The 19,516-nt window shown below is 40.2% G+C and overlaps 1 protein-coding gene across 1 annotated transcript in view; it reads left to right on the top strand.

Annotated features, from left to right (window-relative positions):
* sspo (SCO-spondin) overlaps positions 1–19,516 on the top strand; it is a 417,885-nt gene that overhangs the window by 315,090 nt on the left and 83,279 nt on the right. The window contains exons 87-91 of the mRNA XM_051928802.1: positions 1,131–1,283; positions 3,168–3,214; positions 8,918–9,088; positions 12,774–12,944; positions 15,681–15,836. Coding sequence (XP_051784762.1) covers positions 1,131–1,283; positions 3,168–3,214; positions 8,918–9,088; positions 12,774–12,944; positions 15,681–15,836 — 698 coding nt within the window. The remainder of the gene's footprint in view (positions 1–1,130; positions 1,284–3,167; positions 3,215–8,917; positions 9,089–12,773; positions 12,945–15,680; positions 15,837–19,516) is intronic.

The raw sequence follows: 19,516 nt of genomic DNA, 5'->3' as shown, positions 1-19,516 counted from the left end.
CGACACTGGCATTTGTTCTCAGTGCTTGAAGTTGACTACTTGAATAGACGAGTCTCAGCATGTAAAAATCCATGTCCACATAGTAAAAGTAAAAGTGTAACCAAGTGTAACGAATCCACATAAAAGAAAGTGACAGGAGTGATCAATAAAAAATAATAAAGAGAAAAATAAAAGGTAGAAAAATAAAGTTGTACATGGAGCTGCTGAAAAGGCTGCCACTCTCGGCGACACCTGAGTCACAATAATAATACAATAATTATAGCCCACCCTGAAGTGCTCCAGGTGCTTGATCACCTGTTGCTAATTACACTTCCGGGTGGGGCTGAAGAGTCGTCCACACCAGCTCCGGGATCCATGTAGCACCCCCTGGCAGCCACCCCAGATTCCCACAGGGTTGTCGAGAACTCCATCTCCCATGGAGCCCTGTGGGAAATGAGGCACCATCTTCACCCAGGGAGGCTGCCACCAAGCGTCCCGGGGGAGGTAGTGAGAAGCCCATGGTTGCTCCCCCGGACCATATACAGCAGGGGCATCCCAGCCGGGCATGGCACCCGGCCGCCCATTACATGGTCCAGAGTACAGCCCATAACTGAGTCTGCCCTTTTTAATTTTCTTGCTGACTTGGTGGGCCTCTCTTGAAGTGATGTTACCAGCCCAGCACACAACAGCGTAGAAAATCACCCTGGCCATCAGAAAGTTGTAGAAGGTGTGAAGGATGTCACTTCCCACATTTAAAGGAATGTTGTCTCCTGAGGAAAAAGAGCCTGCCCTGCCCTTTCTTATTTAGTTCCTCTGTATTATGAGACCCATCCAGCCTGTAATTAATGTGAACCCCCAAGTACTTGTAAGAGTGAACTACCTCTATATCCACTCCCTGAATAATAATATATATATTTTATATAAGTTGCCAACACACTGTCATCTATTAAGTGTAATAAACAGTAAAGTGTAAAAAGCAAGTTAACAAAACAGAAGACCACCATTCTGCATGACTCTTGCATTGGGACCTCCTTAGCTGCGGCTCTTTCAAGTTCTATCAACTCTCTTTTTGCATGAATGAAGTAAACTGTTTTCTTTCTGCACTTTGATATTACCTAAAGAATTTTGTTGTTTGTTCTGTTTTCTGACAGATCATCCACCACAGAAATGAAAGATGAAAAATGTCAGACTGACCAGTCCCAAACAAAAATGTGTGACCTGGGGGTCTGCCCCCCTCTCTGCGTTCACAAGAACCAGGAGCTAATGGTGGGGGAGACTTGGCTGGTGGGGGAATGCCAGCAATGGTGAGAACTGGTCAAATCACTAGCATGTTTTCTTAAAGTAAGAACATGGGGATCTGTAATGAAATTAAGTGGGAATACATTCAAGGATGCAATTTCTTCAAACAAAGGGCCACAAAGGGAAATTGTCAACAAATATCCAGTTCAGATAGCTGAAGCCAGTTTAAAAAAGTCACATATTTATGATATCGATTTTTCTTTGCTGTGTGTTTATGAACATTTATCTATTGAACATTGATGAAACTGCACCTTTGACACTTTACAATTTAATAGTTGTACACTTTGCACTTTTGGACAATTTCTACTTTGTTGTGTCTCTCACTCACTCACCACTGGTCCATCCTCATTAATGAACTGTTAGGGGTCCAAGCGGACAGTTGGGTGCAAGGTTCATGTCCTGGATGGTGACTCCTGACTAAAGCAAAAAACCTTTATGGTTTTTTAAGGAGCATCTGGATGAGGTGCATGGACATCTTACCTATTAGCTTACCAATTGAGCTTGTTAGACTAAATGGTTTTATATGTCAGACTTACTTGGTTCTTATTTTCATTTGAAGAAGAAAATCCATCCATCCTTTGGTCCATTATCTATACCCATGTTCCTAGTTCAGAGCATAACAACTTAAGGTAACCCATGGCACTGCACGTCACACACATCCACATTCACACCAGGCTAGTCTTGTGTCCTCAGCATTTCCTTAGTGAGAAGATCAATATGAATACATGGAGCACAGTCTTACTCCAAGGTGCTCTAGAGGAGCAGTGATGAAGACTAAAATATAAATTGTGAAAGACACTACACAGGGACTGGCATCCCAACCAGGGCTGTGCTGAGATACTTACTTAGATGGGACACCAAAGGCATAGAAGGACAGGAGAAGACAGTTTGTTTAGGTCATTGTCTCCACCATGATGCTAGATGGCAGCCTCCCTGGGTTATGGCACCTGTACAGATTTTCACAGAGGACATTGGGAACTGCAGTTTGTTGGCTCAGTACTGTTTGTTTCCATGAGTGCTGCCAGGAGGCGCAGAAGGGACTAGCAAGCCCTACTTTGTCAGGATCCAGCCTCACCCAGAAGTACTCCCAAGCCACAGTCTTGGGCACTGAAAGTACTCTTGGGCTTTACTTAAAAGAACTTGCCTGCATCAACTCCGGGAGCCAGAGTTGGGAATAGGAAGACAAATCTTGGAGGAATAGCAGAGAAGAGATGACAGAGTTGTAGAGAGAGAGAGAGAGAATTAGAGTGTGGTTGTGGTGTGGGAAACCCTCACCTGTAAGAGTTTCACACAATAAAACCCTTTTGTTTAAAGACAAATTGTGTCTGAGCCTTTGTGTAAAGAGTTTGGGGAGCTGCATCGCCCCCTGGGGACCACAGTATATATTTTTTAAATCAATAATTTTTAGTGATTAAATAGTATTTATAAAAAAAATCAGAAATAAGACCCTGACCATGACAGTGTGGAGTAGTGGTAGAAACTGGATAGGTATAAATTTCTCACAAACATCTGAAAATATCTCCACACATGTGCAGCTGTCAATATGTAGAATTATTTGCCAAAAAATGAAGTAGACATTAGGACTTCGGGGAATCTGAGATCTCGATGTTACAGTATTTTCAGGTTTAAGGACAGGGACTGACAAGCTCTGACTGAATGACCTGTTTTTCATCATTTTGTTCCTCATATTCCTGTTTCACTCATTGCATAGTTTAAGGCAGTTATCACTCATTTACTAATGGACCCAACAAGACCAGAGGTTTACTTGTAAAACTGTAAATTCAAGGTATTCTAACCTAACATGAAAAGTTTTATCTAAAATCATGTGTTTTATTTATGATATTCCAATTCTTGTTGTTATCAATCTGTCTGTTGTTTTCTTTCTTCAGCATATGCACTCCAGAAGGTGTTTACTGTCAAGACATAGAGTGCCAAGGTAGGCACAGAGCTTTTCGGTCATTTTAGTAGTGTGCTCATAATTATTGTGTAGATGGAAAGATGTGTGACACCAATGGTCAATCGCAAACCACATCGAACACCTCAAGATGTCGTGTTCTACCTAAAGGACCTGCCTTTTGAGCTTTTGGCATTGATAGATCACAAGGTTTCCCAGGTTTCAAGTGTGATATGAGAGAGTGAAACCATAACTGGAGACATGCACCAAATTCAATTCACTTTAAATTTATTCTTTTTAAATGCACTTTTAGATCAAATTAGATTAGATATACTTTATTTGTCCCCGAGGGCAAATTAAAACTTTAAAGAAGTTCCTGTGTGTGTGTGTGGTGTATATACTGTGTGTGTATATATATATATATATATATATATATATATATATATATATATATATATATATATATATATATATATATATAGATCTATAATAATAAAAGGCAAAGCCCTCACTGACTGACTGACTGACTCACTCACTCACTGACTGACTGACTGACTCATCACTAATTCTCCAACTTCCCATGTAGGTGGAAGGCTGAAATTTGGCAGGCTCATTCCTTACAGCTTACTTACAAAAGTTAGGCAGGTTTCATTTCAAAATTATACGCGTAATGGTCATAACTGGAACCTCTTTTTTGTCCATATACTGTAATGGAAGGCAGCAAGATGGCCGTAGGAGACTGAGTTGCGTGTCGCGTCATCACGCCTCCCACGTAATCACGTGAACTGACTGTGAATTCAGTACGTAGAAAAGAAGGAGGAGCCCCAAACAGCGCTGAAGAAAACACTCATTACACAATTGACAAGGCAGCGAAACAATAAGAAGCGAGTGAGTGACGCATACAAGCATCTTCATAAGACACGAGGTATAAAAAAGCACGGTGTAAACCGTAAGTCTAAATTTACTTTATAGAAACGCTCCCGCTGCCGTTTGCAATACCATATTCGCGAGATACAAGTTTAATGAGAAGACACGAGGTATAAAAAAGCACGGTATAAACCTAACCTTAAATTAACTTTATAGAAACGCTCCCGCTGCCGTTTGCAATGCCATATTCGCAAGATACAAGTTTAATGAGAAGACACGAGGTATAAACGACAGTTTGCATCACTTTGTAACAGAGTTAAAATTGCTGTAGCGAGAAACTTTTAACTGCCGGGTCTTAGCTAACATTAAATAAACCCGTGGACATCGCAACATCACACAAGAGAGCGGCTCACGTGAAGTGACTGAACGCAGCAGGAGTGATCACTTCCATGAATCAAACCTGTTCAAAAAACACATTACACAATTGATAAAGTAGGAAAAGAATATGAAACAAAGCACGGTATAAACCGTAACTTCAAATTAAGTTTATAGAAACGCTGCCGTTTGCAATACCATATTCGCCCCTGCGAAGCGCGGTGATTTTGCTATATATATTAAACTATTTCAACCATTGTATGATCTGCTTCTCGCAACTGAAAGAGGGCACCGTGGCAGAAGTTAGCCGACTTTCTCACCAACCACAAGCGTTACCTGGTAGGTAACCACCCATACAATCAGATTGTGAATCAGACTACGAATGCCTGCAATGTAATTACCCCGATCTACATGCTGTCAAATGAACGAACCACACGCCGTAGCACAACGTTAGGGGCTTCGCCTCTACATCCGAGGATCGATTCCAGTAAGGGAGTGCAGTGACTGTGTACTCCTGATGAGCCCACAATTACGGCGAAACACGTGTCGCATACTATGCATCTTCAAAGCACGGTGTAAACAGTAAGTTTAAATTGAGTTTATAGAAACGCTCCTGCTGCCGTTTGCAATACCATATTAGATGACTTTGTAACAGAGTTAAAATTGCTGGAGCGATAAATTTTTAACTGCCGGGTCATGTCGCGTGTTCTTGGGTAGGTACACCAAAAAATGTATACATTTATGCATGTAATGGGCAAACAAAAAATGTACTATACCCGAAAGCACTACAGTAGTACTCAATGTATCTTTACTTCTTAAATGTTAATGTTTTACTGTTTAATAATTTATACGCTTCTTATATGTTATTCAGATTCTTTTATCAAAATACCAATAACAGCGCACTGCACGATAACGTGGAGTGAATATACTTGACATGACCATTCATAGTATTTATCCTCTTTCTCTGTACGTTTACCATTCGTTTGCTCAGAGGTTGATGACCTTGCTGCTTAATGAGCAGCTCTTCACCCTAGCGTCCCGCTGCTTCTCTTCTTTCGTCGGCATCTTTTCCCGTTAAAACTGATTTTTTTAAAACTTAGTATGTTTTCTTTAATTTTTCAGTTAAGCTGGCACTTAAGTCTTCAATCTGCCTCAAGAATGATTAGCGGAGGTGGTAGACAATGAAAACGTCAGCCGTACGCATCCGCCACGCACGCACTGGTGCGCGCAGCTGTGAGTTGACTCTACAATAAAATAAAATAAAGATAAAAAGAGCAATAACTTGCAGCACCGCTATTCAATTACACTTGCCTAACGCCTCTCCTAAGGGGAAATACTGTGGGATCTGGGCATCCGTCAAAGCAGCAATCACAAGCCCGATTAGAAAGCGGGAAGCTGTGATTTGTCGTCTCCCTCCCATGTAACAATCACAGCCCGTGTTGCAACGCACTATGTATGTATATGTATATATGTGTATGTGTGTGTATATGTATGTGTATATATATATATATATATATATATATATATATATATATATATATATATATATATATTTGTTCATATGTGTGGGAAAGCGAATAGTAGACGTGACGTAGTATATGTGTACCAAATTTCAAGTCAATAGGTGAAACGGTTTGCGAGCTACAGGTGATTTAAAATCCTGGACAGACAAACGAATAGCCACGGTAGCGTATTATAGAAGAACATTTTACTGTTTAATAATTTATATTTATATGCAATGTGCTTCTTATATATTACTTCATATTCTCATATGATAATGATGTTAATGTTGTTTATATTGATTTCTATGTTATTGGAAGTGCCCTTTATTTGTGGAAAAATAAATTTGGCAATTAAACTTATTTTATACATACATTTTATTTTTTTCTCTTGCACTCAGTGAGCGAATCCACTGGGTAATCAGCTATATATATATATATATATATATATATATATATATATATATATAGATAGATATGTATGTATGTGTATATATATATATAGATAGATAGATATATGTGTATGTATGTAGATAGATATGTATGTATATGTATATATGTGTATATATATGTAGATATACAAATATGTATATGTATATATGTGTATATATATGTAGATATACAAATAAGTATATGTATATATGTGTATATATATGTAGATATACAAATATGTATATGTATATATGTGTCTGTATGTGTATATATATGTTGATATATGTATATATATATGTGGATGTGTATATGTATATATATATATGTATATATGTTTATGTATATATATGTTTACATAACCTCTTTAACACACTACTTCTCCGCTGCAAAGCGCGGGTATTTTGCTAGTATATATATATATATATATACAGTTTATGGTTTAAATAGTTTTTACTGTCAAATAATACAAAGAGTACGCGACACATGTTTCACCCTAATTCTGGGCTCATCAGGCATATACACTGTACTGCACCCCCCCCCCCCCCGCCTCGGGGAATTGAACCTCGGAAGTCAGCAGCAAAGCCTCTAACATTGCACCACGGCGTGTGGTTCGTATATTTGACAGCATGTAGATCGGAGTAATTACATTCATGGCATTCGTAGTCTGAATCACAATCTGATTGTATGGGTGGTTACCTACCAGGTAACGCTTGTGGTTGGTCATCAAGTCAGCTAACATCCACCACGGTGCCCTCTTTCAGTTGCGAGAAGCAGATCATAGAATGGTTTAAATAGTTTTTACTGTCAAATACTGCAAAGAGTACGCGACACGTGTTTCGCCCTAATTCAGCGCCTATAGCGCTGACGTCCGAGGTTCAATTCCCCGAGAGGGGGGTGCAGTAGAGTGTGTACACCTGATGAGCACAGAATTAGGGCAAAACACGTGTCACGTACTTTTTGCATTATTTGACAGTAAAAATTATTTAAACCATTCTATGATCTGCTTCTCGCAACTGAAAGAGGGCACCGTGGTGGATGTTAGCTGACTTGCTGACCAACCACAAGCGTTACCTGGTAGGTAACCACCCATACAATCAGATTGTGATTCAGACTACGAATGCCATGAATATATATATATACAGTATATATACAGTGCCCTCCACTATTACTGGCACCCCTTGTAAAAATGAGTAAGAAGGGTTAGAAAAAAATCACTGTTTGCTGAAAGTTCCCATACACGCCAATCTGCTTAACAATGTTCAGTTTAAATGGGAAGCATTCTTCAGTTACAGTGTTTCACATTAATTTCCAAGGGTACCAACAATTGTGGCACATGTGTTTTTGTTAAAAATATGTATTTATTGATGAGGGCTTTGTTTTTCTTTGAATGAACTTGTTTCAATTAAAAGTCAGATGTTTCTCATTTTTTCAGTGCAAGATGATGGTAATTTTTTTTCTAACCCTTCTTACTAGTTTTTACAAGGGGTGCCAATAGGAGGGTATTGTATATATGTACACAGGTATATATACTGTATAATGTGAGTATCCACTTGCCAAGACAGAAGGTGCCAGGGGATAGAACTGCTCCGGGCCTCTGACTTCTGCTCATCCATCCTCTATGGCACTCACTATGTGTATGTATGTGTATGTGTATATATACTGTATATATATATATATATATATATATATATATATATATATATATATATATATATATATATTATATATGTGCATTATACAATATTCACAAATATAGTATAAAAATAAAACACAAAAAGACAGTGTTAAAACATTATCAGACAAATAAATATATTTAAAAATATTCACAGTGTATATAAACATATAGAGAGTGGTTTAAGTGACAAGTGACAGGTCTGTTATGAGGTGCCAGTGGTAGATTATTTTGCACCAACCATTGTTCGTTAGCCAATCTGTGAAGCTGGGTTTCCCCCCACTTATGTTCTGCACCCTAGATGAATGCCTAATTTGCCTTAATGGTGACGCTGGCCCTGGTTATAGGTGATGTTTTACCAATGCCAAGGCAGACCAAGGGCCACCATGGACACAGAGGAGAAAGAAATAGCTGTTCTTTTATTCATAATTCTTCTTTTTTCTTTATTTTTTACTTTCTAAATCCTGTCTGTTTTATCTTTACATAATATAAAAGTTTTTTGTTAAGCTGATGGATCTCAACCAGGCTCATTCATTCTTTTTCTCTGGCAGAATTGACAATTATAATGTTTTATGATTAAGCACTAATCTATAGTAGATTCAGACCATGGAAACATGCAGGAATTCATCACTAAAATAAAGAAGTTTAAGCAGGTAACTCCAGTTATGAACAAATGCCATAAAGATAAAGGAGTTTTGATCAACCATTGTTTTTGTAAGCGTGCTTACTTTGGGCATTGGTTAGTTTGGTTAATCGAAGTTCTTGTTTGTAAATACTTCCAATTGTCAGACATGCAAGGAATAATTCCACTTTACTCTGTACATGTGACCGTAAACTTCATCTTCACTAAACAATATCATGATGGCTAACACTTTTATTTTTAATTGTTTTTCTTTTCAGTGGATGGGGACTGGACACCATGGTCCCTCTGGTCAGACTGCTCAGTTACTTGTGGGAGAGGAGTGCAAATTCGTAGCAGAGCTTGTATAAACCCTCCACCACGGAACAATGGCTCTGAGTGTAATGGACCTGAACAAGAAGCACAGGATTGTGGGAGCAAGCCTTGTCATGGTATGAACAGTATCAGCCTCTAAAAAGAATCCGTTGAGATTGTTCGGGCATCTGATATGGATGCGTCCTGAACATCTCCAAGGGGATGTGTTTCGGTCATGTCCAACCAGGAGGAGACCATGGGGCAGACACAGGACATGATGGAGAGATTATGTAATAGTAGTAGTAGTAGTAGTAGAGCTTTATTGTCATCCTAACAATATACTTACAGTACACAGTGGGACGAAATATCGTCCTCCAGAGTAAAAAGGTGCAGTACACAAGATATATATATATATATATATATATATATATATATATATATATATATAACTAAAAAACATATACAGTATTACGTAGTATTATTTATTCCAGAGAGTGTGTGGAGTAAAGAGTCCAGTGTGGAGGAGGGCAGCATGGTGTTCAGGAGCCGGACTGCTTGGGGAAAGAAACTATTGCACAATCTCGCAGACCTGCTCCTGATGCTGCAGAGTCGTCTTCCAGATGGAAGAGGAGTAAACAGTTGGTGGGAGGGGTGGTGGGGGTCAGCCATGATGCTAGTGGCTTTATGAAGGCAGCGTGAGGTGTAGATCTCCTGCAGGCTGGGTAGAGAGCTGCCAATGATGCACTCAGCAGTCCGCACAATCCTCTGAAGGGCTTTGCGGTCGGAGGCATGGCAGTTTCCATACCAGACTGTAATACAGCTGGTCAGGACGCTCTCTATGGTGCCTCTGTAGAAGGTGGTAAGTATGGGTTTAGGGAGGTGCACCTTCTTCAGTCGTCGCAGGAAGTAAAGACGCTGCTGGGCTCTTTTTGTTAGATAGTTGGTGTTTTTGGTCCAGGACAGGTCCTCTGTGATATGAACACCTAAGTATCACCTGGAGGAGTTGGAAGTGGCGGTGAGGAAAAGGGATGTCTGGGTATCTTTGCTTAGACTGCTGACCCTGCGACCCGGATGCAGATTAGTGGCAAATGGACAGGCCTATAAAAATGATTGCACACAAATGCAAAACATAACATCAAAGTCTTACTTATAAAACAAGCCTACATCATATAATTTTACTTTACAGTCCATCAAGGAATAATTTAAATTACAAATATAAGGCTAACACATACTATTAGGCTACTGTATTGGTATGATTAATTTCCAAAGAATGATAATAGAGCACAAAGTAAAAAAAAATGCACATAAAGAAAACCCAACATCATTTTAGCTTTGGAAATTCTGAGCAACAAGACGCAGGGCAGGATGCCAATTATTTTTGGCAGTGTTAGCGGTGCTGTTTCTGAACTAAAACATGCAGGTTGGCTAGAATGTATTTTGTAAATGCTAATATTCAGACTAAACAAACAAAGTATGGCATTTTCTGCACAGGTCAGAAGATCACAAAGTAATCAGGAGTTCATGCTAAGGTCACTATCAAAGAATGCAATCCCATCAATCATCAAGTTGCACTTGCAATAAAAGGTTTGGAAAAATACAAAGCAATTAGAATACTGGGAAGCCTATTAACAAAAATTGATTTGTGCACCAGTATTGTTTTCATCCAAAACTCAGATACAAAAGAGATGCATGTATCACTTTTTATATAGACGTTCCTGTGATGACACACATTACACATTCTCAGTGGTTCTGGGATAGATTGCTATGGCAACAACCAATGAGATCACCCCAAAACCAGTGGTTCTTGTAATAAAACCAATATGGCGCTGTGGCAAGACGGTGAACATTATCTGCTCTTTCATTTCACCATAAAATGAAAAAACAACGTTATTTTTACATTCCTTGAACTTCAAAATGCCTAACTGACTGCATACGTATTGAACATGAATCCAGTAAAAGCTACAAAAAATTTTTAAAAAGTGGACACACTTTTACAAAGAATATTAAACTGATGATTCAATATCCATATGGTACTTAATTTAAAATAAAATTGAATACATAAATGCTGAAATGGCAGCCCATATTATGCTTTTTTATTGCTGCATCATAGATGTGAATTTGTGTACATACTCGGTGAAAGCAAAAAAATACAAATAGATTCAAAATTATTCTACAGTAGCATTTGAAATTAAAAGATGTTGTCAGATTTTCATTTCCTTTCACACTTTTTGATTTTATTTTTGAACTTTTCTGTTGCCTGTAAAGGGGTACATACGAATACTGTATGTAAATGGGAATTTCAAATAATAACAGTAACAACATTTATTTTTGTAGCATATGTTCATTCAAAGGGAGTAGCTCAAAGTACAAAAGTAAACATTATACTGTATAAACATGAGCGGTAAGAAAGGGGCTCAGAAAGAAACAGAAATGTTTCTGGTGTCACATCATATCCTCCAGGAAACACTTCTGGGCCCTAAGAAAAGTAGGGAGGTCCTCCCCTGACGGTGCCTCTTTTTAACCCCCAGGGACCCCAACAGGGCAGCACTTCTGGACTCCATCTCCCAAGCACCCCTGCAGTGGGAGACTTTTACGGTGGCCGGAGTATCAGTTCAGCCACCAACCTCCAGGTATTTCCCTGCACGTTGGAGCGCCTACATGCAGGGCTGGATGCAGACTAACGTCATACCCAGGTCGGAGCAATTGCATTTTAAGGGCCTTGCTCAAGGCCCCAGCAAAGTAGAGTCACTTTTGGCATTTACGGGATTCGAACCGGCAACCTTCTGATTCCCAGTGCAAATCCCTAGCCCCAGAGCCCCCACTCTGTCCATACCTCTAGGAATAAGAATAAAGCGTGAAATATGTAATTATGTAGAATTTTAATTGATAGTAGTAAAGGTAATGCAACTTATGAAAAGACAAATTTTAAAAAAGTGTCCTTTTAGTAGGTTTTGAAATGTTTGGCAGTACTAGTCTGACATATTTCTATGAGTAACATATTTCAGATTTTTGGTGCCTAAAAGCCTCACAAGTTCTTCCGTGCTTCACTCTAGGAACACAAAGTAAATCAGAGTTTAAAGAGCTGACATTTGAGGCACATTGGGTGACAAGAAAATGATGAATTTTGCAGGACTTTTTTTTTTTCCCCTCACATTAAATGCTGAGACCAACTAGATGTTCATTGCAACTGTAGAAGAAGAATGTTCTCCTCAGCACCATGTATTTTGTGTGTTTAGTAAATTAGAATTTTTATAATAACTATTTTGTAACTTGCCAGTGAGAGACGCTTTGGCTTATGAACTAACAAAAATATGTTATTCCAGGGTTCAGGAGAAATAGTGTCCATATGAATAAAATGTAAGCTGTTTCTTGTTTTCCCTTTCTCAGAGTGAATGTTTCAGGGACAAGGCCACAAGGCTGCAGAAAGTACATGTAGTTTATGCAAAGGCGTCTCTCCTGTGCTTAGCTTCCAAAACACAGATAATGCTTAGCTCAACAGACATATTGTTTAACTTTACTGTTTTGATAAGGATGTTCTTTCTGTCTTATTAATCATGAGATGCTGAATTATAAAAACCCCTCCTAATTTTTTCTCGGTGTTCAATTGAGCTTTGCGGCAATAAGTTATACTCTTTTGAATATCTACTTACTGTGACTCCGAATGAATAAAAAAGAGAATTGAGAAATATTATCTGCCTGCTTTTCAGTGTGCCTTTTCCGTCCACACAACTGTATAATGTGGCTTGCTGTGCAAAAAGGTGCTTTTCCACCTTGCCATCCATACTATGTTGTGTTACGTCTCATTTTTGTTTTCTGACTCAGAGGACTCTTGCCCCTGGTCTTCATGGTCTCCATGTTCTCGGAGCTGTGGGACTGGTCTGAGGTTCAGAAAACGGGACTGTGCCTGCACTGAGGATGAAATGGGGGAGACTGTCTGTCCACCAGAAAGACACACTGAGGAAACACAGCCCTGCTACGAACAGCCCTGCACTGGTCAGTATGAGGGGGGTCCAGAATGGAGTAAAAGCATGTACATTAATACTGGGGTTGGGGGGGTTTAATGTCACTGAATGGTTAAGTTTGGAAACATGGGGAGATCATTAAATAAATCCAGCCTGTTTGGCTAACTTGTAGTTATGTTGTCACCATATCTCACCATACCTTTAAAAGCTGAAAATTAAAAAAAGGGTTATAAGCTTCTATCATTTCACTTTCACAAACAATTGCTCCAAGCTAATTTTACCTTATTGTACTTTGAAAAGACACCAGCATTAGGCATATTACCTACTAGATGATAAAGCACATTTTCTTCCTCGCTTGTCTGCTGCACCAGGCATGTGAGTGAAAATGCAGCGGGCTTTGTTTCTGAGTTAAGCCATACATTTTCATTTCAGGCATTTTTTAAGACATTTCTTTGCATAATCTTCAAGACTCAATAATAAAGATGAAGTGAAAAGGCTCTCAAGATTTAGCATAAATGTGCTAGCAAAACTCCAACGAAGATAGAAAGGATTTGTTCAATACAATCAAAGAAAAAAAAGAAGTAAGAAAAAGTACACATGACGTAACAAAGTTGGAATATTTTTACATTTTTTAGTCACTTCATCAAAGAGTTAGTTGACACAAGTTTGTATATCAATCATTGTTACAAAAGAATTTCATATTCAAAAACAGCAGTGATAATATAAAGAAATTACATGTATTATGAGAGAGCATTAAAATATATATTTTTAAATTGAGCCCAGGGCAGCACGGTGGCGCAGTGGTAGCGCTGCTGCCTCGCAGTTGGGAGACCCGGGTTCGCTTCCCGGGTCCTCCCTGCGTGGAGTTTGCATGTTCTCCCCGTGTCTGCGTGGGTTTCCTCCGGGCGCTCCGGTTTCCTCCCACAGTCCAAAGACATGCAGGTTAGGTGGATTGGCGATTCTAAATTGGCCCTAGTGTGTGCTTGGTGTGTGGGTGTGTTTGTGTGTGTCCTGCGGTGGGTTGGCACCCTGCCCGGGATTGTTTCCTGCCTTGTGCCCTGTGTTGGCTGGGATTGGCTCCAGCGGACCCCTGTGACCCTGTGTTCGGATTCAGCGGGTTAGAAAATGGATGGATGGATAAATTGGGCCCACAGAGGCATCTTGGACAGCAGATTTCAACTTAAATGATTACAAAAAATCCCATTGATTGATGTGGTTTACTTCGTAAAAATGAACATTTTCAAAGAAGTACTCAATGGAGGTTTAAAATCTGTCCTGAATTCTGAAGCTAGAACTACTGGGTACATCTGAACTTGATGGATACTGAGACAGTGTGGCACTTTGCTGATAAATTATAGTGTCAGAGAAATAGCGAATCTTTATGATCTTTAGACAGTGCAGCTGTGAAGATGTTTGTTGCACGCTTACTTTCTCTGTATGCATAAAGGAGGCTTATTTCCTGTCTCATTCATCTATATTACTAAATGAAGATTGTATATATGCATGGATGCCAGAAGCCACAAGCAAGCCGTGCTGAAAGTGCATGCGCACAGCACCTCAACGCCACAGAGTCAAACCCAGCGGCTTCCCACAGTCAGTAGGTGGCGCCCAAACAACACAACACAACCTGTAAACTAAACTTGAGGTTAAGTGTGCACGCCAGGTTGTACATATGCACAGATGCCAGAGGCCAGAAGCAAGCTGTGCACAATACAACTGCCGCCCGAACGCAAACGCACACACCACCGCAAATACAACCTTTGTTTAGTAGGTGGTGCCCAAACAACACAACACAACCTGTAATCTAAACTTGAGGTAAAGCATGCACGCCAGGTTGTATGCAGGATGGTCTAGATCTAACTATTCAATTATTGATTTGCATTGCATTAAAAGTTGCATAGTTAGATCTGGACCACCCTATATATGCACGGATGCCAGAGGCCAGAAGCAAGCCATGCACAATACAACCGCCGCCTGAATGCAAACGCGTACACCACCGCAAATACAACCTTCGTTTAGTGATGTGGATCTCCAAGCCCGGATCCACTGCCATGGTCACTTCAGCACGCAAATCCGCCGCCGTCAGCAAACGACTTCTAGCAAACGACACAGCCAGAAGAACCAAAGGAGTCACGGCTCCAAAAAGAAACAGTTTTAGTACAAATATATTTATTTAATTAAATGAAAACTTTCCCAGGATGCTCCCACCCTCCATGATTTTTCATCCCTCCAAAGGTCGCAGGGAACAGAAAGTGATTGCCATTCTTGGATCTGCGATTCTTTAGAGAATCGGGGGTTTACTGTTTTATACATAAATGAAATTGACTTTTGCTGCTGTATTATCGTAGTCTTTCTCTCTACTTACCCTTTACCTGTTTTCCCAAGGGTAAGTGTACTCGTCAAGTTCGTTATGAGGTTGGTCTACTGTTACACTTTAAAATTACCACACACATACATAGCTATACGCATACACACAGAAACGCAACAGTGCCCTTACATACATACACACAGACTCTAACCACACACACAGCTGATTAACCTCTATTTACAACAGGTATGTGTTTCTGTGACCAGCTAAAGTAATTAATCCTGTTTAGTCTTGAAACAATTAAAGAGGTGTAATTAAAGAGGTAATCCAGGTCTTTAGAATTCCCAGAAGCAATCAGCATTTAAATCACATTTTCACAGGCTTTCACGTTGCAGTAGAGTGCACAGGGGCATGTAAGGCATGTCGAACTCCTGAACTGATGTTCTCGTTCTCTAACAGGTTGTCCTCTGAGTGAATGGACCGAGTGGTCTAGCTGTTCCTGCACCTCTCTGCTGCAGCAGCGATACAGGACGCCTGTCCGTTCTTCTCATGTGGGTCAGGATTGTGATGGCATCGAATCTCAGTCCAAAACTTGTCCCCCTGAAGATTGTACAGGTGAGTTAGTTCTCTGAACTTTGCTCCAAGTATGTTAAGGGTGGGTTTATTCTCCATTGGTGAGAAGAAGTTCAGAAGTGTATTTGTTCATACACCATACTTCTCCACAAACGTCAAACGTTCCATGTGATTTTCCAAAAATGTTCAAGAGCAATCATATGCAGAATACATAGGTTTTTCTAGTTCATGGTATTTTCATATAGTGTATATATTCACATATACGTTGGGTCTTGAAACCCGAAAAATTGATCATAAAATCAGACCCCAACTTACGCCTGTTCAAAAATGCGACACTAAAATTTTCTTGCCTCCTTCAATCTCGCATCAGTTTCTCAGACGCATCAAATTTTGTTGCAGCAGCGCAGTTACCAATTTCTTTCACTACTTCAATGACATTTAATTTAAAACCAGCTTCATATTTTCTTCTGATCAAATGCTCCATCCAGGGCCGGATTTATATGAAAAGAGGCCCTAGGCTATTCCACTTATGAGGCCCTTTCACCTTCCATTTTTAAGTTTGTAAATTACATGAGAGATAATAAAATACGTAATACGCGTTGATCTTAACCAATACATTTTTATGTTTGTTTATTAGTCATATGCGTAGAATTTCTCCTTATTAGTGTAATTTTAATTTTGCTAACAATTTGAATGTAGGCCCCTCTTGATCTTGAGGCCCTAGGCTGAAGCCTAGGTAGCCTATAGGAAAATCCGGCCCTGGCTCCATCCTAGATAAGGTGTATGAGGGTGTGAGATGAAAAAAAACACAAATCAGTGCAAATGTTGTTCCAGAATAGTTTGGGTATTACTGTGTGGTCACGTAGGTACAATAGAGAGAGCGGCAGAGTGGTGAGGAGCACCCGCTGATACAGCGCATTGCTGCACCCACATAGAAAATAAAGGCCGTGTGCTACGTGGTGACTCTCTCAGGTGGGCGTTAACATATCATAATCTCTTGGACCAATAGCGCGAGTTTTCCACATTCAACTCTTATACGACCGACATTATAAAATACCAGAAATGATACAGTAAAATCAAGTCCTGACTTATCTGCGAATGAACTTAAGCGCAAGTATATACAGTATACTAATTTCTTTTTTATTGCTGGTGTAGGAAAGTACATGTCTAAGGATAATCAGAGAATTTAATTTTAACAGTACTCTAATAGGGTTCCATAGTTCAAATAAATGTGGACTCAATTTTATTTACAGTATACAGTGAAGTCAATTGAGACAAAAATAAAATGAATACTAGAGTAACCTATCAATTTATGAACCTGCTTAATTAAATTATAGCATCAGTTGAAACCCTGGACAGAGCACCAATCTAAATCATCATGAATGAAGTACAAACAGTTTTGTGTTTTAGGACATTTCATAGAAACTCCTGCAGACGTTCCAAGCAAATCACTGACTAGAAATCTAAACTGGTTGTGTTCATCTCTGCTTATGGCCATCTAGATGTTAAAAATCTGGACTGAGCTCTCTCTCCTGTTAGCCAAATGAAAGCCTTTTATCACACGGGCACCAAACCAGTTTAGGTGTTTTACATGGGAGACCAGAAAGCCTTAAAAGTTTCACTACCATATGTTAAAGTACTTGAAGTACTGATGACATTTATGACAAGCCAAATTTCTCAGGATATAGGCAATTTTACAGGAAGTAATTTCGAGAATGTAAATTTCATTTCATATATGTTGTGATATAAGGCACTATATTGCTCCCGACCCAGCACAGACTCACACTGAGGCACGTGTAAAACACAACAAAGACTTTATTTTTCTTCACCTGTGGGGCACGTCTTCCCTGTAAACCCCACAGGCACAACACAGTTCCAGTAAGCACACAAATCACAACCCTTTCCTCCTGGCACCACCACTCCTCCCATCTAGCCTCGTCCTCCACCTCCCGACTCTGGCTCGTCGGGTAAATAGGGAACCACACCGACACTGGCATTTGTTCTCAGCGCTTGAAGTTGACTACTTGAATAGACGAGTCTCGGCGTGTAAAAATCCATGTCCACGTAGTAAAAGTAAAAGTGTAACCAAGTGTAACGAATCCACAAAAAAGAAAGTGACAGGAGTGATCAATAAAAAATAATAAAGAGAAAAATAAAAGGTAGAAAAATAAAGTTGTACACGGAGCTGCTGAAAAGGCTGCCACTCTCGGCGGCACCTGAGTCACAATAATAATACAATAATTATAGCCCACCCGGTAGTGCTCCAGGTGCTTGATCACCTGTTTCCGATTGCACTTCCGGGCGGGGCTGAAGAGTCGTCCACACCGGCTCCGGGACCCATGTAGCACCCCCTGGCAGCCACCCCAGATCCCAACAGGGCCTGTGGAGAACTCCATCTCCCATGGAACCCTGCGGGAAACTGAGGCACCATCGTCACCCAGGGAGGCTGCCACCAAGCGTCCCGGGGGAGGTACTGAGAAGCCCATGGTTGCTCCCCTGGAACATATGTAGAAGGGGTGTCTTGGCTGGGCATGGGACCCAGCTGCCCGCCACAATGTCAAAATGCCTACAAAGTTATTTTAAGATATCTTAAAATACACGGGAGCTTATTTGTAAGATATCATGAGTTGCATTTCAGATATCTTAAAATGAACTGTGTGTCATTTCAAGATATCTTTTGTAATAAGGACGAATGGAGTCATAAAAAGGTTTGGGGATGCCCATCCCGTATGCTTAAAAAACTGGCAGAAAAATAAACCCGTCTTTACAGATTGGAGTCCAAAACAGAACTGACTAACAGGTTGAAAATTTGTTATATAAATGTGGCTGAGCGGCACGGTGATTCTTGTCATTAAGTAAACCCGTTCCTTAATTCCGTGGCTTGTTGCTCCTCTCATTGTACAATAGCAGACATTTCCGAACTTTTCTAAGAGCAGATCAGCATTCCTGAGACCTTCACCTTTCTTTATTTTCAGATATTGTATGATGGTCACAGTTTGCTGGTCCTGTTTTGGCTCATTTTGTGTCTCATTATTGTTTGGTTGCTAATTAAGGAAAAAGAAACAATTGAGGGGTCTGAGTCTTCAAAAGCAAGTCAAATAAAATGAATTCAAAAGAAGTTAATGAGCAGCAAAAACAGGTCACTAATTAAGAGAAGGGTTAGAATGAAAACCTGCAGCCACTGCGGCCCTCCAGGACTGGAGTTGGGCACCCCTGCTTTAAATCATTTTGAAATATCTGAATGTGTTTAGGATATCTTGAAATTAATATTTCCCAATATCTGTCAGGCGGCACGGTGGCGCAGTGGGTAGCGCTGCTGCCTCGCAGTTGGGAGACCTGGGGACCTGGGTTCGCTTCCCGGGTCCTCCCTGCGTGGAGTTTGCATGTTCTCCCCGTGTCTGCGTGGGTTTCCTCCGGGTGCTCCGGTTTCCTCCCACAGTCCAAAGACATGCAGGTTAGGTGGATTGGCGATTCTAAATTGGTCCTAGTGTGTGCTTGGTGTGTGGGTGTGTTTGTGTGTGTCCTGCAGTGGGTTGGCACCCTGCCCAGGATTGGTTCCTGCCTTGTGCCCTGTGTTGGCTGGGATTGGCTCCAGCAGACCCCCGTGACCCTGTGTTTGGATTCAGCGGGTTGGAAAATGGATGGATGGATGGATGAATGTGTTTAGGATATCTTGAAATTAATATTTCCCAATATCTGTCAGGCGGCACGGTAGCGCAGTG

This window comes from Erpetoichthys calabaricus, chromosome 6 (assembly GCF_900747795.2).
Source record: "Erpetoichthys calabaricus chromosome 6, fErpCal1.3, whole genome shotgun sequence".
Lineage (NCBI taxonomy): Eukaryota > Metazoa > Chordata > Cladistia > Polypteriformes > Polypteridae > Erpetoichthys > Erpetoichthys calabaricus.
The sequence above is the reverse complement of the archived record's forward strand: the minus strand, read 5'-3'. Positions and strand labels throughout refer to the sequence as shown.